Genomic DNA, 23,157 nt, shown 5'->3' with positions numbered 1-23,157 from the left:
AGGTATTAGTTGAAGAGACAGTAGCTTCCACTGAAGCAAATTGAGCTGATAATGTTTTCCTTCCTCCAGTTTCCTCCTGTCACTCAACTGCCTTTGACACTGAGCTGCTCTCTGATGAACTAACACAAATCACAGCTAACTCTGATGTTGTTCATTTAATGGCTGTAGTGACATTTCTCAGGTGGCTTTGACCACATCATCCCTTGCTTTTCATCCTTCAGCTGGGTCCTGGGTATCAAGGTAACTTTTTATTTTTCTTTTAAAATCTTCCACACTCTTAGGTTATGCCACTAAAAGTTCTCCACATGCACAAAGGAAGACAGAGCAATAATGGTGAGTGGAGTACCTTGAGAAATACCCTGCCTGGCTGCCCCCAAGTCCACCACAGGAGCTCTCAGCCCATCAAAGGTCCCTCTCTTCACACATGAAGGAGTGCAGAGTCTCTAAAAAGTAAGCCTTCAAAAATATTTTAGAATTATTTAGAATTTATTTTTAAACATTACAAGAAAATGTATATCAGAAGTGCAAACTGTAAAAGGAAACAGTGTGGATAATTTGGATAATTTATATTACTCTATACAGTGCTCTCTGTGGTAAGAAAAAGACTGGCTTGATAATAATGAGCATGAAAGGAATGGCTTCAAAGATCAAATATGCATGATTATTTTCCTTCTCTTTTGCTCTCAAATAAAACAAATTTAATCCTGCTGCCAATGACCAGGGCATCTTTAAATTTACTCTCTTATGCCTGTAGGACTAAAATCAATCTGTCCTTTCTTTAATGAATATGTCTTAATTACAGAGACTGCTCTACTATGTCAAACAGGATTTATCAAAGGAAAACACTAATTCACACAGGGATGGCCAAAACTTATGAACAAAGTAAGTAAATGTGAATGTTCACCATGGAGAAAAGGGAGAGACCTTGGGGACCATGGGGAGATCTCATTGCACCCTTCCAGTCCTTAGAGGGGGGCTTATAAAAAAGGGGGAGAGTGATTTTTTTTACACAGGCAGATAGTTATGGGACAAAGGTTTTAAACTAAGAGAGGAAAACCCAGATATTCCCCATCCCTAGAAGTTTTCAAGGCCAGGATGGATGCAGCTCTGAGCAAACTGAACTAGTGATGACATCTCTGCCCATGGCAGGGGGTGAGATGATCTTTAAGGTCCCTTCCAACAAACCTTTTTATGATTCCATGTTTCCTAAGAATGGGGGCAGCAGTACTTAAGTGATTGGTAATTTATTTCTGTGGTTGAGTATGGCTCCCAGGATTATATGGCTCAGGCACTGATATCCTATGAAGGAAGGAAATGACCAGAGCTTACGCAAAATCTATCGCAGTCCACTGTCCAGGAGGACAGAAGCAGTTCAGGATGAGACTCCAGCCTTCCTTTCCACCATGCCCACGCTGGCCATGGTCTTTTGCTCTGATGTGGAGCAAAGGAGTCACAGGCCACAAAGTTCGGCTGTTGTTACTGCAGTATAGGAGCCACCCAAGGCTCCATCGCAGTGCCTTGGACGGAGGGAGCTGGTTCCTGAGAAAGCAGCTCTGCGGCGATGGGTGGCCCAGCTCACATTCGGTGTGGGACTGTCTCAGTACGGAGCTGGGACACGCTCTCTTTCCTGAAGAGAGATACAGCTTCAGGATTTCAGCCTGGCACCGCATTTGGGCGAAACCCAACCCGTCCAAGTCCTTTTTCCCCGTTCTTCTCGTTTCCCGGGGCAGAGGGCGCGACGGCCCCGTCGCGATGGCGACCGGCGGGCGGGGCGCGCGGCAGGGCCGGCGCAGACACAGCGCGCGGTGCGGGCCGGGTGCCGCGGCGCGGGGACCGTGAGGGGGGACGCGGGTCGGGGTGCGGGCAGGGCCGGGGAAGGTGCCTCAGGGAGCTCTCCTGGCTGTGGCGGGAAGGGGTGGCGGGGAGCTGAGGCACGGAGAGACAGTGCCAGCGGGATTTGGTGCCTGCGGGCAGCGAGGCGCTGGCCTCGGTGAGGGGTGGCCCAGCTTTGTCCACTGAGGTGTCTGGTGGTGAAGGAAGCTGGAGGGAATAGAGTGTAATGGACATGGGTGAAGTGTTAGCCAGGGAGGGATTGAGGGCAGAGGGAATTGTTAGCCTGCTTTGGAGATTGGGAATGGGTTACAGTGTGACAGCAAGATGTTGTAGCGTAATTTAGGTAATATATCTTCCATATTTTGCACGTGGGATGGGGCAACCCCGGGTGTACCGGCAGAATGGGGAGCGAGAGGATGGACAGCAGCCAGTGGAAGGGGACCTGGGGGTCTTAGTCGATGGCAAGCTGAACGTGTGTCAGCAGTGCACTGGCAGCCAGGAGGGCCAAGTGGGTTCTGGGGGGCATCAGGCACAGCATGGCCAGCTGGGCAAGGGAGGGGATTGTCCCTTTCTGCTCTGCTCTGGGGTGGCCTCTCCTTGGATATTCTGTGCAGTTTTGTGCATCACAAGAAAGACATTAAGCTATTGGAGAGCCTCCAAAGGAGGACCACAACAATGGTGAAGGGTCCTAAGGGGAAGCCATATGAGGAGTGGCTGAGGTCATTGGTCTGTTCAGCCTGGAGAAAAGGAGACTGAGGGGAGACATCATCAAAGTCTGCAACTTCCTCATGAGGGGGGCTGGTACCAATCTCCTCTCTAGTAAACAGTGAGAGGTCCCGAGGGGATGGATGGCCTAAAGCTGAGTTCAAGGTGTGTTTGGACAATGCTGTCAGGCATGTGGTGTGATTCTTGGAGTGTCCTGCATTGGGCCAGAAGTTGGACTCAATGATTCTGACAAGTCCCTTCCAACTCAGTGTATTCTGTGAATCTATAAATGTTGGGGACTGAGGAAGTGGAGGCTTCTGGTAGTGCAGCTGCTCAATATATGGGGATAATTATGTGAGTGCAAGTGCTAGTTTGGATGGTGTTAATGATAATGATTGAGCTCATGAGAGTGGCACAGGTGGTGTCTGTAAAGAGTGTCTGAAAAGTCACTGTAGTAGGGTTGCAGTGTCAGGAAACTGCCTGCTCCTTCTAAGGATGCAATGGTAGTGAAGTTATTGCTTGAGTCAGTGCTGGTGCTTATAAAGGGGATCAGTCAAGAGCCTCACAATTTGATTTGTTTGGGAGAAGAAATAGATCTTTCCTTCTGTAAATGTTCTCCTGTGCATTTCAAATGTGCAGTCAATCCTCAGTCCCCTTAAATATGTTCCTCTCTCTCTCATGTGTGAGTATTTTCTATGGTTTGCAAAATCCTTTCTTGCAGCATGTGTTTTTTCACCTTTTACAGCTTGGAGGCTTTCTTGTTCCTCTCTATTTCAGAACAATTTCATAAACATATGAGCTCATCTGGGTCTGTAGTTTTCAAAATACTTCTACTCAAAATTTTCTGGTTTGTATCCAGCTTTAAGCAGGGAATTTGATTAGTGAAAGGGACAGAAACAATTTAGAGAACACCTTAGGGAGTGCTCTAGTGATCTTCAGTTTCTGAGGAAAATCAGTAATATAAATGCTGAAGTGGAAATGGAATCAATTGCAGTCCAGTTAATTCTGCACTGAAGAAGTATAATGGAGGTTTTTTTTTTTTGTTGTTTTTTTTTTTTTTTTTTATGCTTAACAAGTGTATTCTGCACTTGTTCATTTGGTTTGGAAATTTCAAAGGGGTCTAGGAGGAGCAAAGTACTGATCTTCCTGCCTCAGTGAGGTTTTTTTTTTTCTTAATTCAATTGTTTGTTTGGGTTTCTTTCAAATCTCAGGTCTTACAACAGCCATGTCTTTAGGATTTTTGGAAGTTTAATGAAAAAATATTGTACTGAATTGGAAACTGCAAAGGTTGTATATGAAGTAGGAGAGAAAGTTATTCTGTATACAGAAAGCTGACATGGCCTTGCTTCAGGGTATGGTGAGTGTGATGAGAAGACATAGGACAGTGTATGGATTACAGTGCATCTGTCAATAGTTGGTTTCACTTCATTCCCTTGATTTTACAGGCTTGCTTATGTGGCTTTTTACTGATTTCTTTTTTCCTGTTTACTTGTGCTCATTTTAACAGGAAAAAGTATCCAGCCTGCTGTATTTAGTCACAGAACAAATTTTTATCAATTTAACCTATTATTGTAAAATTCAGAATTTAAATTCAGATAAGCAGTTTAATACAACAACAGGTTATGTACGGTGTTTCTACTCATTCAGTAATAAAATATTCCATATTATATAAATTATTTTAGTTTGGAAAATTTGATTATGTAACTACTAAAAGCAAGGAATCTTCATAAGTGCCCTTTCTTGTGACATTTTTTATTTTGTATAATATATGCTACTAGTTCCATTGCAGAACTATTCATTGTCAGTCAAATTCTGAGATTGGTAGTTGTGACAGCATGCCCAGGGAATACTGCTGACATGAATATCCCTTCAGAAAGTGCTTGTGTTCCAGCTCTGACAATGAAAACTGCTACCAGAGTTGTGGTGAAAGGGAGATATTCATAGTGCTAGGAGAACAGAAGGAGAGGGAAAGAGAGGCATGTGAACAAGTGGACTTGATAAAACAAGGCTGATAAAGAAACAAAGGACTGGAAAAGGAGCAACTGCTGGTTTGATTTGCAAGAACGTAAAAGACAACCTGTAGCAAGGGATGTAGTAAGTAACTGGTGATAGAGAGCCCTGTATCTACTTAGGTATACATTACATTACATATATATATGTATATATACACACACATATATATGTGTATATATGTATAGACATGGGCCTGAATGCTACCCCTGGACAGCATTGTTGCTGTCAAAAACCCAACTTGTTTTTTTTATTTCAGAACTGTTACAAGCTTGTCACAAGTGACAAGTGCCAGTGAACACACAATGCTTTGTAAATTATTCATCTCTATATTTTTTTTTTCCTTCACTTCTAGCACAAGTACAAAAAAAAAAAAAAAGCAAAAAAAAAAAAATGGAAGAGAGTAAGAAAAAGAAGAAACCAGAAGAGCAAGTTCAAGAGCCTGAATCAGATTTACCAGAAGCCTTACTAGAATATCAGTAGGTTAAATATATTTTAACTTTTCACTCATATAGAATATGTGAATAAAGAAAGCAGATAACAAAGACAGCTTACACAATTTAGAGTCTGAGCTGATTGTTTTGAGGTTTCGAGGTTATTTCAGAAAGGTATACTTTTTAAACTGTAGCTGTAAGAAAGCAATTCAATGGGTCAGAAATTCTTTGCCATTAGGCTATAACTTGGGAAAAATATTAAAACCAAAAAAAGGTGACATTTTTTCTGTTAGTAGCAAGCTTTTGATCAGCATATGCTGAAGTTGCAAGATCACATTTGACTGTATTTTTTAGGATTCCTTGGTGTTCGCGGAGGTTTGTTGTCACTAGCCAGAACCTCAAGACCTACAGTTCCTTGGTGCAGCTGAGAGCAGAGCACAAAGTGTTTTATTTTGAAAGTAAGAGATGGATAAATTAAAGGTCCCTTAAAATCAAGCAGAGAAAAATAAAAGACAAGGGGGAAATATCTGAAGCAGTTACAAACCAGTCCAACTTATTTGATTTCTAGACTCTTGAGTAAATGATGAAAAGGAGAAAAAGTAAGCTTCATGACTTTCATCTAAGAGACAGAAATTGAAGGGGAAATACCTCAGGAACACCCAATATCCAACAATTATCAGCGTTTAGGGAGCAAGGAGTAATGCCTTGGTCTGGAAATGTCAAGTGGAGTAAGCAAACTGAAAAGTATGCTCCTATAGTTGTAGTGAGATCTGTATGAGTTCACAGGGTTTATGTGGGATTTTTCTGTTTCATTTTACAGAGCACAGAGTAGTGAAATAGCCTAGATTTAGCTGAATCATATAACAAACAAATACCTTCTGAAAAGTCCAAAACCTACTCACCTATTTTGTGAAGGAATAAGGAAACTGTATTAGTGGGCTGGGAGAAAAACTGCACCACTTTCTGATAAAATTATTGCTATGCATATGCTGATATCCAAGCAAATGACTCATTTGTCTGGAGAGTCTTCCACTGAAATAGGTGCTGCACTGAAATGGAATATGTAGTTTCTACAGCAACAGTAGGGGGAAAAGGGAAGAAAAGTATTCTTCTTGCTGTTTTTATCTTTCTTCCACTCTCTTCTCTCTTCCTCTCCCTTTCTTTCTCTTCACCTCTGTAATCTGTAACTTCTCTGTACTATTTGACTGATCAAAGGTGGATAACCATACGAGTGAATAGCTGTCACATTCCACTTTAGGATTTATCAACTTTGTAGTATTTAGCTTCCATTCCTGTTTTTTATTTCCTTTCACTGAAGAATGGTCACTGTTCCTGGGGAGTTATTTTGCATTTTCATTAAAGTTCTCCATTTCAGCACTTCTTAGGAACAACAATCTTATTATGTACTTTTGCTATGGCCATGACCACTGTACCCCCATATCTCTGGTCTAGTCTCTCTCTAACTAATATCCTTCTACTTAATAGAAAACCTGAAGAATACATTGGAGCACACTGACACCAGAGGATGCAAATTTAATAACCTGCAATTTGCATGATTCAGTGATCCAAATGTAGCAAATTAACTAGGAAATAAATTATCTTCTTTTGAAACAGCTGAAAGCAATAGAGAAGGGAAAAAAACTCCCAAAACCACAAAAAAAACCCAAAAAAAACCAAAAAAACAAAAAAAAAAAACCCACCAAAAAAAACCCCAAAAACAAACAAACAAAAAAACACCACCCCAAACTAAAAACTGAAGGAAGAACTGTTAAAAGAATAAAAGACTTTGTGATAATTATAATAGTTGCCTCTATTGCACCATAATATGAATGAATGCTGGGAACAGAGGTACAGAGTACTAGAGCAATATTTTCTGGAGCACAAACTATCTTGTCCTGAAAGTGACCTGTGCAACAGGTCAGCTAAACCTCATGCCAAATGAACAAACCAGCTCCAGCCTCTCAGGAGGCTACACAGGAACAGTATAACCAAGGAGTCTGCTGCTCTGTAGGGGTATGAAATCCAAACTAACATCTAGGCCCAGATGTATGTGGGAAATAATTTCTTTATGTGTAGTAAGCAGACAGTGGTATTTACCCAAATGAGTCAAGCAATATAATATGAAAATAAACATTTTTTGTAGTATTTACATCTAACCTAGCTTAAATAGCATTTCTTTCTCTAATGTTTTTGTAAGAATGTCTCTTTCTTCACTCTCTCTTCATAGCATTGTGGCAAAAGAAGCAGCAATTGCACGGGTTTTGTTTCATCTGAAAGGATTGGAAGAAAAGATCAAAGAAAATATTAAAAAGGTAAGTGACTATGTAACAAATTTTATTTGTGGTATTCTTACTCATAAATTCAGTTTTATTCTTTCCATTTGAATACTACATACTTTAAAATTAGTTATTGCAGTGAATTTATTACAGTCAATGAAACTAGAGTTAGTGAGTCACTTTATGTGCTGAAAGTTAAAGTGTTATCTGAATTAAATGTGACATGTAGCAGAAATGTCCTAAATATAACATGCTAAAAAGAAGCTGCAGGAGTAGAGCATTACAGAATAGGACAGAGCTATAAGGTAAAGTGACTTCAGTGCAGGTGCTTTCTAATGCACTAGAGATACTTATAACCACCTACCTATTTAATGGAATCACAGAATTGTTAAGGATGGGAAAGACTTCTCAAATCATCAAGTCCAGCTGTTTAACCCAGCACCACTGTGTTCATCACTAAACCAGGTCCACAAGTGCTACATCCACGTGTGGCACTTCAACCCTTTTGAACACTTCCAGGGATAGTGATTCCACCACTTTCCTGGGCAAAGAGTGCCCTTTATTCCAATGCCTCACCACCCTTTCAGTGAAGAAATTTTCTTTAATATCCAATCTAAACTTAGCACAATTTCCTTTTCCTCTTGCCCTGTTACATGTTACCTGGGAGGAGAGACCAACCTCCACCTGGCTACAAAGTTATTCCAGGTGGTTGTAGAGAGAAATAAGATGCCACCTGAGACTCCTTTTCTCCAGACTAAACATCCCCAGCTGCTCCACATCAGACTTGTGCTCTAGTCCTTTTATCAACTTTGTTGCCCTTTGTTATCTTTCTCTGCAGCAAGCACAGGACAGCAAGCCCTTTTTCAGTAGGTACTTTTCCTGCAGTACATCCTTTTAACCAGTCCTACAAATATTCTTCAATATTTTAATGCATGAAGAATAAATGGTATAAATTTCATTTTTGTCAGTAGTATTAGCAGACCTAACCAAGCACTGAGAATTGTTGAGCTTCTTTGAATCACTTCTGAAGTAATGGAATTACACAGATTTCTGTGAGAATCTAGTTATTGCTGAAAACTTAGTTACAATAAAAATTGAATAAAACAGAAAGACCATCATGCTATGTACTAGCTGTGATTTCTAGCACTGATTGATAAAGACACACTTTCTCATGGATTAAGAATTGTTTTGGGTAATTTTTAGAACAAGGTTGTGTAACTACTGATCTCACCTGAGTGACACTTTAAAGAACCGTGCATATGAGCTGTATATAAACAGCCATAATATGGCATCTGATAACTGTGAGCAGTGAACTTTGAAAATAGATATTAGAGAGTTACCTATTGAAATTAATTGAAAATGCTCAAAAAATCCTTATTCTGGATCATGTTGCAGCCTGCATTTCATAGCAGTGAAACATTGAAACAACGTCTCTCTGTCCTTCCCATGCTGATGCTTGCCCTGCTTTTATAAGCATCCATATGTTTAGCTTTCTGTGGTACTTCTTTCAGTCTTGAAGCCTGAATGGCATTTCATTTGTGGCTTGACTATCACTGGAAGTGGCAATTGCTCTTCTTTCTGCAGGCATCTGAAGGCTTTTATGATTATTGTTGAGTCTTATGTCTCTTGTGGTTATACTGCTGGATCGGAGGGCGGTTCGACTGCCTAGTTCAGAGCAACAGCATAGGTTTGTGACCCCTCAGTGGGTCTCCCCAATTTGTTTGAGGGTTACTGACAGCCAGTGCCCGTGAAAGGCTCATACTGACAGCTTATGGAATAATGTTCTTTATTAACATAAAGTTGTGACAGATTAAGTTTTGAGGATTTTCAGTCAGAGTATCTCTCTGCAAAAAACATGTTCAAAGCCACACACAGACAAGCTCTAATCCAAAGTATTCAGTGCCCACAGAGCATGGTTCTAACCCAAAAGGTGTCCCTATGGGGGAGAAGACAGGTTCAGTCTCACAACTGATCCTAGCAGTTATGAGGGACTTCCCAAACTTCTCCCCATTCCTAACTTACTGTCATACTGTATGTTTAGGTGGAACTTGAGTGACTCTAGTCATTCATCTTTTCCTCTCTCCCCTGGCTGACAGGTGCTGTGTGGTTTGTCAGCCACAGAGTGCCATTGAGTTCCCCTCCCTGCAAAGATTTCTATGAAGCCCGGTCACGGTGTCTCCACTCTGTTCCATCCCCCTTAGCAGGGGCTATGGTTGCAGATTGTAGAGCATCATCATGGATTAGGTTTCGAGCATGCCAACTGCATTCCATTCAGAGAGTAACAGCTGCATTTTACTCTATAATTTCCATCCCACTACAACTTCTTTTGGGATGTGAATACAACTTCCCAGTTTCCTCTAATATTACCCCCAGCTCTCTTTCTACAGTTATTGCCCCAATTCACTGCTAGTTCATGGTCTTTCAAGGACTCCATATTTTAGATTGAGCAGGGTACTTTAAGACATGGGTGAAGTGCTACAGTTCTAATTTATGTTTTGACAGTGCTTTGAGCTCCATTCTTTATTTCCTGCTTAATGTTTCTGAGCATTTAGAGTTTATCCTAAAAGTGAAGAATGCTTAAGACTCTTTCTACTGACTACTAACTGTTGCTTACTTATTACTTGTTTGCTCCTGTATGGTATCCTTTGGGAGCAAACATACACAATCAGTAATCTCAAACAATCTGAGTGTCACTAGAGAGGGTGATGGCCAAGGGTTATGATAACAGTTGTGGAATCAGGAGGTAAAACGAATTTCAGTTCTAACAAGACTCTTTGCTGTGGTTATATGCAAGTGACCTGATTGTCTCATGATTTTTCTATATGAAGACGGTACATTCTCATGAAGAGTGTTGACATGAAGCAAATAGCTCCTACTTATAAACATTGTTATTAAATTATCTACAAGCACCTTTCTTTCCAGGCAATGGAGGATTATCGGTGGGCTGTACTAAGTACAGCTGTCCTTTGTCTCTCATTTCCTTCCAGTGGTCTTGAAGTCACTGAGGAAGTATCTGAGCCTTGCAAAGTCTGCCCTCATCTTTCTGAATATGAAGAACAGGTGCTTAGCTGGGTGTTCTTGCATTTCATCTGGCACTAGGCCAGATTTTTACTTTTTTTGCTTAAATTTGTCACTTTGAAAACATGTTAATATCAGCTGTGTCTTCTTTTTTAGAATGTTCTTCTGAAGGAAGAACAGAAGGTGCTTATCAGGCGCTTAGTAAGGCAAATAGAAGAAAAGGAGAAAAAACGAGATGAGAAGGAGGTTGTAACCAGGGATGATGTGGAAGAGTCACTGAAAGCAGTTTTTCAGTTTGTGAAGGACAAAGAACAAGTTATTCAAGGTATGTTGTGCATTGGGAAAGTGTGGTTTGCAGTTTACACACTTGGGATTGAGTATGTGTTGTTGTTGTTGTTTTGCAATTTAAGTAGAGATTCAACTTCTTTGTTGTATAAAAAGTATAAAACTATTTCTCTCCCAAAATTGGGTCTCAATTTAGTATGAGAATGTGGAGGGCCTATAAATCAATCTGTCCCTTCCAAGTGATGTATAGTATTGTGCAAATGCAGAAGCTTCCTATTTTTTGAAACTCATGAAAGTCCTAAGCAGTGGCTCTACTGAAGATTGAAAATAAAAATTATTGATGGCAGGAAAAAAGATCAGTTTTGAGTGTTGAAAATTCTGGCTGCCATCCCTGTGACTTTCTGTGAGAGACATGTGACCTTGGTTACAACATTTTGGTGAGAACAGTTGTCTCTCTCTGGAAGAATAAGATCAAGCTGTTTTCAGCAGTGATGGTGACCCTTGAAACTATGTAAGGTCATCAGGTTGTAATGTTCTGTAGTGTAGAAGAATCCCCCTTCCTTTTCCATTCCCTGTGAAAGCATGTTGAACATGTTGACACTGTAGAATTATCAGTTCAATAAATCAGTAATGAACTTGTCTTTGACATTCTTATTTTAATAGATCTGCGCTCCCAAATTGAAGAAACTAAGAAAAAAATTGCAGAAAAGCAGCGTGAGAGAGATTATTGGTTGGAGTACAAAAATGTCGGAAGTAAAATACATGCTGAGAGGATTAGCACTCTGGAAAAAGATATTGCAGATGTCAAATATGAACTTGAAAGAACTGAAGGTCAGTTTACAGCTGGTGTAATGCAAGTCTTACAGGGCCTTTGCATATTTACTGCAGGAATTAAATGATAAAAATCATTTTAGATCAAGGTCTAGTAACTTGTATCAACTTTTCTAGTAATTTGCATGAACTTTTCTCAGTGCACCTAAGATGGGCTGCATAATCCTGAAAAATATAAGGACTCCCTTTCTTTATTTCTCTCTCTGTAGAAGTTCCTTTATTAAGAAATTGATACAGAAATGATGACACTTCAAGAAACTGATAAGCTGGTCCTTTGATTGTTTTCTTGTAAAATACAGGCAACCAATTAAAAAAAATGTTACGGAGAAGGATAGCAGTTTTTTGTAAAAATAAATCTACACATATTTAGGTCACCTACACAGAGGGCTCCCTTAGCAGTCATACTTGAAAATGTTGACTCTGCTGCTGTTAGTTCTCATCATCTACAAGCACTTCACATATTGAAAGCTCCTTTGACAGGAAAGTAGTATGAGCTCATTCTTGGAACATTTTCTGTGGAGCGCACTGGTTTACATGCAGAACTAGGGGGAGCTCTTTAGCCAGTGGTCTGGGCCTTTCCTCCTAGTTACACAGTGTGAGGTCCTGCAAAATTGCTGGTACAGACACAGACACATACTGGGAACTGTTTCAGCACTGTCACAGCAGTGGAATTAATTTGAGAGCTTATATATTGTGGTGCTGAGTGCTTTACAAAGATTTCTTTATTACTGCATTATTTTAAAATAATTTAAATATTTTGCTGTTACATAACCCATGCTTCCAACAGGATAAGGATGTCCTGGTTTTCTTTCTTCATGTCCCTCTCAGTATGCGTGACTGCAGCCAAGCAGCTGGTAGTAACAGGCAGTGACACTGCTCTAAGGGTCTCTGTATATTCTGTGCCAGCCATTACCAGGCATCAGCTACTGTGAATAAGAGCCAGCCAGCTATCTTTTTGTCTCTCAAAACATATTTTACCACCATTAAGATCTGCTCTGTGATTTCTACATTTCCAGATAGCTTGTCATATATCCACGTCTGTAGTCAGGAGAGGTTGGGGTTTTTTCATTACGCATTTTATATGTTCTTAATTGATTTAAAACTTCACCATATAGCTGCTGAAATATGAAATGAAAAGGAGAATAGCCTGTTATATAGAATGTCAGTAGGGACAGGCAGTTTGACCTCCCGCATGTCACAGGGTACAGAATGTTGTGGTTTAACAAAAATTCATGGTCCAACAGAAGTGTATTTATTGAAAGTCATGTTATAGTGGTACATATATAAGTGGCCTACATGAAATACTGGAAAATGATGCTGACAGTACTGGATGTTTACCATACTATTTTGCTTAACTCCGTAAAACTGAACCTAGAAAGTGTCTGGGGAGTACAGCCTTCCAGCAGAAATCTATCAAGCTTTCAGAGAGAGGCAGCAACAAATTTGGCTTGCTCACACCTTGAATATGTAACAAGCTTAGAGAATAAACATAGGTGATCAGGTTTCTGTCTCTTTGTGTGCCGTTGAAGGGCTTGGAACTGGCACAGTTCATGTTTTCTGGTGGTGACATTTTAAGCAAAACAGCTGGAGAGGAAGCAAAAGAGAGCCACACATTTAGGTGATGTGTGGGGAAAACAGTGTTGCAGTGAGAGGATTAGGGAAGATAGTCTCTTTAGGAACTGTTCAGACACACAGTTTCTCCTTTGTCATTCTCCAAGTACAAATCAGGTTATTTAGCTGTCTGAAATAATAAGAGTGAATTCATTATAGTATGGAAGTACTTCCTTTTCATTCTGCCAAGCCTAGATGGTGGAGTCCAGCTTCCACAGTGTTAAATTGTCGCCACAGGCCCCTAGCCGGGCAATAATTAGCATTGACACCATGATTCTCAGAAGGCCGATCTATCACTTCATTATACTAATTAAGAAACCCATCACCCTTACAGACAGTCATGATACAGGTGGACCCAATTGGTCCTTCCATCTACACATCATCACCACTGGCCAATTAAGAAATCACACTTTGGTAAACAAATCTCCCTAACACATTCCACATGTTCACAACAAAAGGTGCAGCAAGTGAAGATAAGAATTGTTTATCATTCTTTTCTCTGATCTTCTCACAGGACGATGCCTGGGAAAGTTATGTGTTGCTCTCTGTGGCCAGAGAGCTGCTGCCACATTAAATTAATAATTAATGCACTACTAATACATCTTTCAGATTTGATTGCCTTTGACTCCACAGTGCATCCATGAGCAGATATTCGTTTACAGCTAGATCAGAAATAGGCTGTCTGCAACACAAGTGCAGTGAAAGACTGAATTTCAGCTCTTTGAAACAAGTGTGCTGTGCCTTCCTTCACAGAAAATTACTACAATCTCATTCATTCCTTCAGAAGGAGGAAATATCAAGCAGAAGTGAGCTGTTTAGAAGAGCAAAAACAAAATAACTTAAGGGAAGGATGAAATAATTAAATAGCAAATGACTAGAACATGAAGCCAAACCTATTCAGTTCAATGTAGGACACACTTTCTAAATAATGACCACAAGTAATGATAGAAGCAAATCATCGTGGCAATTGCCACATTCTCCATTTTCTCCTGCTGTCAAATTAGAACCTTAGAGCCTTAGATAAGTCAGAAAATTTATTAGGCATGTTATAATAAATATCTGAAAAAAATTCACGTGGATAAGGAGATCCAATATGCTTCTATGTCAAAAAAATTAATTTTCTAAGCAAATCTCTCATATGGCTCCAGAACCTCTGCTATTGATAGAGACAAAATTTAATGTTAAGATGCCAATATTTTAGCAGAGAATTGCTTAGATCACTGCTCAGTTAGCAGTGAATTGCTCAGCTGTTGCAGTTGTGAACAGAAATATGTAAGCCACTTCCAATTTCTAGTTTTGTAGTTAACACTATTGTTCTTGGGGTTTAGAAGGACAATTTCTTTGGAAAAGGATATTTGAATCCTTTTCTGTGGAGCATCTATGCAGGCGACACTTGCTGATAAGTTGCTGTTTAGTAATGACATATCAGTTATCTATCTGTTATCATGAAAAATTGATGGCAAATAATGATTTCTGATTTCCCTGGTTTTTTGTTTTGAAGAATATTATAGAGAAGCTTTGAAAGTTGTGAGAGAAGAAAATCAGAAACTGTTTGACAGGCACATGAAATTACTCAGTGAAGAAGCTCTTAAGGTATTCTTTTTGCTTTTTTAAAAAAAAACCTGCTAACTGCGTTGTAGTTGGGATACATGTACTCTGCATTATTAATTATTTTAACGCATATTAAGACTTCAAACTTTTCTAATAAATTGAGAGTAAAATAACCTGTAAATCCTGGTACATATGGATTTGGTTATTGCCATACATACATGTACTTTTTTTTTTCTTTCCACCAGGATAATAATGGATAGATGTGAGGGCATTTTACAAAGAAGGCACGGGAAACTGGGGCACCATGCACTGACAAGGCTTGTTTGAGAACATGTTGCTTTTGCCATGGCCTTGATTTTGACATTTATACAGACTTCAAAAAGCAGTAACATACAAAGAGATTGCATGAAAATATACATCAATTTGAAAAAAAAAAAAATGTTTCACTGCATTTGTAAAGTACAACATGTTTAAAATGCCACAATAGTGCAGTCTCAGGAAAATGTAGGTTTATTGATTCACTATGTTTTTTGTCATCTCTGCCCGGTCTGATTTGAAAGCATGGTTTACAAGTAGCTCTAGTGACAACTTCTTACTTTCACAAAATGCAAAGCATACTTCAGTACAAACCACTAGGCCCATTAGGTGTTTAAATTCCCTGACTTCAGTGCTGGAATTTCCAGTCATGTGAGAACAGAATCCAGAGGACTGTGTTTATGGTGATCTATAGGGCATCTTCCCTCCCCACTTCTTCCTTTCCACTTTACTGACATCAATAATTAAATTGTAGCCTTGGGTCATTAGCACAGACCTCTACATGCTTAGGTCACTTGTTGTAGAGCAGTACTGGCTCATTTGGGATTTTACTTGGGGTTCTTAATAGCTGAAGGTTTGATTTTCTAAAAGCAGTAAGACTTGAGCAGTACTGGGAACATAGAAGAATTTGTTAGGCAAAAAGGGAAATGTCCTATTTTAATATGGGAAATAAAAAAATATTGGTAAATTGTTTGACATATAATCTGCTCTAGGAAGGATGATAGAGGAGAAACATCTGGCCTTGTGAACTAAATCCCCTTGTAATCCCTCAGGGGATGCTGCAGTCTGTTGTGTGGATGTGTCTTAATTATTTCCTGCTAAAGAGCAGAAGGTTCTTCTTTATAGTGTGCAGGACTGTCAAAGTGTTGCTCTCCAATGAGATTATCTTAAATTGTGTTTTCTCAGAATGCTGTGGGATACTTAGACAAAAACTGTCGCAGAGAGATTGAAGAGAATGAGTGGCTAAAAGAAGAGGTAAGAGGATCACTTGCCTGCAGTTTATCATGGCAGTTTATGTTTGAAATACTGTGGCCTATGGTCAGAACTGTTTCCAGTCATGGGCCTCGGAAGACTTCTGTTAGCAAAGGAGAGCAATTTTCCAGTAATTAATCTGTAATCCTGAGCAGCAAACAGTGCAATGTGGCAAATAAAGGTAAGAGGTGAACATCTGCTTTCACAAATGGAGAACCCCCTTTCCTACCCAAGCTGTTACATAAAGGACTACAATGTACCATACAATTAAGGATTTTTATCTGTGGAGATTGAGATGCTATAAAGGATCAACCAGGTAAGTAGCTGAAGAGGGGAGGTTTGAATTGCATTAAAGTTCTAGTGCTGCTGTATTGAAAGAAAATGGATATGGATGTTGGAAACATGTTCTGAGAAATGGCTTGAGACAACATTAAATGGAAGGTCATAAAGAAACCATGGGGACTCTACACCGAAGAGAGGAAAATCAAAATCATATATGGTTGTAATTAATTGCTTGATAGCTTTTATACTGCCCATTAATGACAATTTAGAGCTATATATTAGGTATCTGTAATTTTCTTGACAAGCAAAAATTTTTGTGCCAAATTTAGGAAACTAATTTTTTCCATAGTGAAAGTTTGATTTTATTTATTCCAGTCAATATAGGTTCTTTGTTTCAATCAAATATAAGCATGAGATTGGTAGGTGAAATGCCTTTCCTTACTTTTAGAGCCTCACAGTTGAGAACTGAGCAGAACTTTTTGGGAATTTAGTAAATGTACTTCTTACTTTTTCCATGCCACATCAACAAACCTGGCAGAGGTTTCTTCATTTTAGTTACTAATTTAAGGTACTTGCCAGTATGCAGGGACACAGCTTTCCTTCTTCCCCTTAATGAGCTCTGAGCATGCATCTTTAACTTTCCAGGGAGGGTGTCCAAACCACAGCTTCTGAAGCAATGAGGGTAGGGAAATGAAGTGGGAAAGAATTAATGTTTTATTCTGTATAAACAAACAGGAGCTCAAATCTACACATCCCATCACTGAATGAGTATGAATTCTCTTCCCTTCTCCCTGTCTTACTGAACACTTACAGTTTTTTACACACATTAGCAGTGCCAAGAAGAAAGCACTTTGGAGTACTCTTATGTCCTGACGGGCCCTCACCTCAGAGCTGAGGGTTTTGGATTTCTTTCCTTTCAACACGAAGTTTCCTATGTTATGAGTTACTTTTCTATGTTGCTACTTGCCTATGTTAGGAATTACTGCTTTGAATTTTGGGGGAAAACAAAACTATTATCACTAACTTCTCCAGTCCTCTGAATTCATCCATTCATTTTCTCTGCTTTTCGTACATGGATGAAATATTTTCTCTCAGACTAATGTTTATAGGTAGCTGACAGACTGTTTCAGTATTTCCTTTGGGGGTGATAAACCAAAAAATTTAGTTTTATCTCAGGTTTTTGTTTTTTTTAAAGTTTGGCCACTGAACTGAAAAATAACTTACTAAAATAGCTCTAGATTAGTTACCTCCAAAATTAAAACAGATTTGGAGACTTCAGTCACATTTTTCCATGGTTACTGTGTCACACCAAGATGGTGCAAAGCTGCATCACCTCACTGTGCCAAGCCACATCCTGTTACTGGTTAATTTCCAGTCATTTTCACCTTTTTAATCCTTGGGAGAAGTTGGAACTAGTTTTAACTGCAAATTTGGATGATTATAGCTGGGTTAATTTGATTTTGATGAGAATGGACGCTTTCAGATCACTTGGTAATTCTCTTGAGCATGTGCATATGGCTAAGGTTTCTGGGAAGATATTGTTTCCATAGTACATTCCCCTCCCCAGTGAAGGGGGTAAGAACTTGCTGGTACTTATGCAACAGTGGGAGGAATTGTGGAAACTGAATAACCAGCATCCTTTGGTCAGTGTATCTCCACAGTGATAAGGGGCAATTACCAGTCTGAAAGCAAGTAGTACCTGGGGCTTAGCCAATGTCACAGAACCATAGAACATCCTGAGCGGGAAGGGGCCCACAAGGATCATTGAGTCCAACTCCTGGTCCTGCAAAGCCCCACTGAGAGCATTGTCCAAATGCTCCTTGATCTCTGTCAGCCTTGGAGCTGTGACCGTTTCCCTGGGGAGCCTGTTCCAGAGCCCCACCACCCTCTGAGGGAAGAAATGTTGTGGTAACTTGGACTGAAAACTTCACTAATTCTGGGTAAGAAGGTTTTGTGTATAAGAAGTCATTAGTAAAACAACACTTGCTAAGTAAGACCCTGACTTAACCTCTGCAAAGCTTTTCCTCTCTCAAAGCTCTGATGTGAAAGCAAAAGAGAAAAATCCAGAGTTCCTGTCTAGCAGACCTGTTTGACTATACAAGAAGGTTTTGCTGTCAGGGTTGCATAGCCCAAATGTGTGGCTGTGATTGACACACATGGGCTGTGGCAGTAAAAGAGTTCTAATAAAGGTGTGAAAGAACTAGAGAGCCTTTCCTTTTGTCTGAAGATGGTGTCACTATGTTTCCTCACCAAATATCCAATCTTTCTGATACAGCTGCATTTTTCTTAGGTATGTGCTGGTAAGGTAGTTGCTATCAAAGCTTTCCAAAATTCTAAGACTTTCTTTTCTTCTTTTTTTAAATTGTCAACAGGTTAAGATCTACCGAAAGGAAGAAAGGGATTTGAAAGCTTCTGTCCAGCTCCTGGAAGAAGAAAATGCCAGTTTAGTGGCAAAACTGATTGATATCAAACTTCAGCATCTAAGAGTATCAGGGTAAAATAATGCTTTTATGGACTCAAAAGTAATTAATTTTTTTTAAAGATAATGCTCCTGTCTGCCTCTAGAGCTATTTGGGCTCTCCCACATCAAAGCCAAGGTAATTTCCTAGTTGAGGAAAGACAGGATTTGACTGAGTATATATGGGAGTAGTATCTCTGAAGGATGACAGTAACATTGTGACTTCCCAAGTACCGAATTTCAGGGAAGAAATGGAGTCCTTAATTAATCTACTAAGAACTAACACTACTCACTTTATATCACTGAGGCTTGGAAATAATTTCTTTGTGTTGCAATTAGATGGTCTCAGCCCCAGCTTTTCAGACTAAGTGCTGAATAATAGATTTTTCCTTTACTGTTTGCAAAATATGTAAGGATGTGAAGATTAATTTGCAAATATATAGGGGGTTTGCAGTCTTGAGTGAAACCAATGACCTGACACTGAGAGAGGAAGAGACCTTGGGAAATGTCTGTCTGCAGGGGTGTCTGTAGTATTAGCTTCTTTTGTGTTGAAATGATTCAACTTTTTCCCTGGAGAAAGATTAATTTAGCTACAAAATGTCAACACTAATGGTATCAAAAGCACAATGCAACAATGTGAGAGATCCATCTTCAGTTTCCAGTCCCAGCTCAGTGATTTTAGCCATATTGCACTAAAAGTTCAAGTCTTAAGAAGTGACCATTTTTCTCTCCTTTCCAGACTTTGGATTTCTTTGAAGTGAGAGCTGCCAGCTGTGGTCTGAATCTTGGACTGACTGGAGACTATAACATTTGTTTTCTTTTAGTCTCATGGACATAGTTGAACTAAGGCACTAAGAATAAAAAAGAGCAGCTTATTAGCCACTAAGCTACCTGGCTGCCTCCATTGCATTTTTGAACCATTGCGCTATTCTGCCTTTGTGGCTAAGCAGCAGTGGCTCGCAGAAAGGGTGGCCTCCCCCTCACCCCAAATCATTGCACAGGCCAGTTTAGAGAGAAAATTCAGACCCCTGTTTTGGGTTTTACTTTATATTTTTTACTCCACAGGCATTTGTTTCATACAAAGGGAGCTGGCTTGCAAGAACTTCCTAAGGATGAAATGAAAAGGGAAAACAGAGAATATGCAGGTAATGCAAATGTCAGCAGCTTGTAAGAATTGCTAAGTTACTGAACATTTACAGACTTTTTATTTCCAAAACTTTTAATTCGAACTACCTGTTTGACATAGAGAACACCTTATTTCCCTCTTGATTGCAGCCACCACAGCCATGATAGATTGTAATTTGCATAAGGAGACAAAATCACAATCTATCTGTAGTACCGATTTTAAATTTAAATTTGTTTTAGATTGTGGAATATGATTACTCATCTAGAGCTACCCTGGAATGCAATTTACAGGACTGGCCATCTTTTATGAAGATATGAATCATACCTTAGTCAGTTCTTTACTGATCCATATCATAACTTCACTATAGCTTGTCCCTGAGAGGACATTCTTAAATTCCATATTGGCTTTCACTTTAAGTGTTCACGCACTTTGCAGTCATTCAGCAATACACCAGAGTTAAATTACAACTAAATTCCTAGCAAGAGCAGATGAAGCTACATGGAGCTCAACCTGAACTGAAAATTTTGGTAAGCAGTACTGAATTTTGGTCTGAATCTCCACCCCTTCTGGTAAGTGTGGCCAGGGAAAGGATATACCATTAGGCAAGAAGGAACATGAGCCTGTGCTTATCTGTTTAGGACAGTCTGTGTGGATTCCTAAGTATCACAAATTTTATTTTACATCTTTGGGTGAGTAGAAGAAAGAGGATGGAAAAAAGTAGAAGATGATTCTAACATATGTCTTTAATACAAAATTAAAGAGATATGTTAGAAAAATGGAGGTCATACAGTTATGGATACATGAAGAAGTTTGTTGAAGTTCTAATCAGTCCCAGCCATAGGTAGGCCTTTTGAAATCATCAGGCACCAGCAAACATGTTGACAAAGACTTCTGTATTAAATACATGTTTACTTTGAACACCTTTGCTAGACTTACCTGGAGGAGAAGGCTTTGTTCCAATAAGCTGGGTCACAGTCACTGGCAAACCTGTAACTTGGCAGTCCACGTCCAGAATCCTCTATCATCCTGAGAATTAGTCAACTACAGATGTGATCTCTTTAGGGGAGCTATAAGTAGACTAACTGTGTTTCAGGAACTTGTAGTTATGTACCTATAGATACACAAACATGGGTATAGAAGAAGTTTATACTTGGTTTTGCTGCCTTTCTTATTTTTTTAACTATTCAGGGCTCTACAGGATTTAAGTTGAACTGATAAAAGCTCATTTTTTCCCTGCCCCCTCCTACAGACCCATTAGTTCTAACTTTCAATGAATTTCAGTCCCTGGGTCTTGATCAGAAATTGTGAACAGAAAAACACATAAAAAACCCCAATGTAAATGAACATTTGGCTTGAATTGCCAATTAAAAATGCTACCAAGCTGTTCTTTGCATTGCAGGGGCTAAGCCATATTAAAGATTGCAGGCAATGCTCATATCAAGTACTGATTCTGACTTCCATAAGGTTTAACTATTACATACACTTCCATTTTCTTCTCTTTAAAAAGCAAAGACAGATGGAAAGAGCCTCAGAAGTGCCTTTCCAAAGATTCGGTCTAAAACAGATTATAAGAAGCCTCCAGACAGTGATGAAAAAGCATGGAAAAAAATCTTCACTCCAGCCCTGGACAGCTTGTTGTATGAAGATGAAGAGTTCCAGGTATGAGTCAGAGTTATCAGGTCTTCCACTGACACAAACATCTTTCAGTGTGGAGCATGAGCTACTGTTAATACCATTCTATTTCCAGTGGTGTTATGGCATCCCATGTCCTTTACCTGGTGAGCAATTCAGATGTTTGACTGTAGTCCTCTGGTGCTGTTTGGGACAGTTAGGTCACTCCATGTCCTTCAGATGCTGGGCCAAATGAGCACAGGTTCTGTGTCCTACGGACCAGCCTCACGTGGATGTTTTGGATGCCTTCAGGCATCTCTAATACCATGAGGAAGTGTTTTGGCAATTGAATGGTGTCCTGGGTATCATCCCGTGGAGTGTCAGGATGAAATTCCCCTAGAAAGAATTCTGAATGTCACCTAATGAGAGATTACTTGGCTTGGATAGCAATGAACTAGTTCCTTTAGAATTGCATTGCACAGTAGTATTAAAGGATCAATATTCCTTCAACAGAAAGCCAGGATGAAGGTGTTCCTGGGTGCAAACTACAGGGTTGAAGAAACCATGCACATTGGCCTTTCCTGTAGCTGATTGACTCTAACCCAGCAGAAAAGCTTTCCTTTTCTTTCTCCCCCTGAATTAGTCTCTGTTGGGTTGGTCAACTAAGTAGACTCAGAGGAGAAGACCAGAGCCAGTGCAGATGTGGTGGAAGCACATGGCTGGGCTTGGACGTGTCTCTTTTTGGCAGGAGCAAGCTGTTGCATTAGTTTAATTCTTCTCATAGAACTGAATTTGAGATTAGAATTTGGTTTATAGAGGGGATATTGGTGAAAACACAGAGAAGAAGAGGGCAGCAGGGCTGTAGCATCCTAAAATGAGTTGGCTTGCAAAAGAAGCCCATTATTACTGACTTTATCAAACGCAGCCCCAGGGCAGCATATCTACAGTTGCTTTAAAAATAAAAATTGCTGGTTTTAGGGGTTTTTTTTTTGTTTGTTTTTTTGGGGTTTTTTTGGGTTTTTTGTTTGTTTGTTTGTCTTTTTTTTTTTTTTTAAGAATGGTTGCTTTTCTATGAAATTGCAAAGAAAACATATTCTTTCTTCTTAAGGCATACTTAAAATTGGGACCTCTGAAGAGAAAGCTGTACATGGTTGGAAAAGCTGTGCCTGCTTGTAAGGAACCAGAAGAAATGCCAAGTGGGAGCCACAGAGAAGAGGACACTGTTGGTAAATCAGATGGGCATATCACAGCTAAGATGATCAAGGCCTTATTTAAGGAAAATGTTGATGAAAACTAGACAAGCTGTGCTGTTTATATAGAAATGTAACATTCTCTGTTCATTAAATATTTGCTCTCTTCTGTGTGGCATGGGGCTTTGAGGAAACTATTTCAGAATGCCTGAATCATGATTGTAAGTTTCATGAGAGGTATGTCTGTGTGCAGAGGCTAATTGGAAGGTTCCTTTCCTTACCACTGAGAGAGGTCTTGTACACATGTTTGGGGTATTCAGTCCACATAGCAGCACGTATACCTACTAAAAGGTCTGAGCTAATACTTAGTTTGTGTGGTCTTCACTTCCAGATGTGGAATTCCCTCTTGATCAGACAGTGAATGGGTAAATGCAGGCTGCCATAGAACACAGAACTGTTACAAAATACATAGTGCTTTGCTAAAGCAAAATTAATTTTTGCAAGCATAATTCAACTATTGCTATAAATTGAGTATCTGAATGCTTTTTTATCTGCCTCCACAAGATCCCTACTTAAATACATTCAAATTAAAAAAAAATTAAAACCAATTTAAAACCAGCATAAAAATCTCTAAGGTCTTCAATATTTT

The 23,157-nt window shown here is 39.5% G+C and overlaps 1 protein-coding gene across 2 annotated transcripts; it reads left to right on the top strand.

Moving 5' to 3' along the window:
- Nucleotides 1-571: 571 nt before the first annotated feature.
- Nucleotides 572-22,705, top strand: CCDC83 (coiled-coil domain containing 83). 2 transcript variants are annotated; one of them, XM_053932732.1, is made up of 11 exons: nt 572-882; nt 4,904-5,027; nt 7,210-7,294; nt 10,433-10,601; nt 11,225-11,392; nt 14,505-14,596; nt 15,776-15,844; nt 18,496-18,617; nt 19,647-19,726; nt 21,215-21,366; nt 22,427-22,705. In XM_053932732.1, the coding sequence occupies exons 1-11, from the start codon at nt 816-818 to the stop codon at nt 22,613-22,615; spliced, it is 1,317 nt and encodes a 438-aa protein (XP_053788707.1). In that variant the 5' UTR covers nt 572-815; the 3' UTR covers nt 22,616-22,705. The 2 variants fall into 2 exon arrangements, with proteins under 2 accessions (XP_053788707.1, XP_053788712.1); XM_053932737.1 differs by lacking the exon at nt 572-882 and adding an exon at nt 4,341-4,632.
- Nucleotides 22,706-23,157: the final 452 nt, after the last annotated feature.

The sequence above is a fragment of the Vidua chalybeata genome, chromosome 2 (genome assembly GCF_026979565.1).
Source record: "Vidua chalybeata isolate OUT-0048 chromosome 2, bVidCha1 merged haplotype, whole genome shotgun sequence".
Lineage (NCBI taxonomy): Eukaryota > Metazoa > Chordata > Aves > Passeriformes > Viduidae > Vidua > Vidua chalybeata.
Note: the sequence above shows the minus strand (reverse complement) of the source record. Positions and strands in the feature narration are given on the sequence as shown.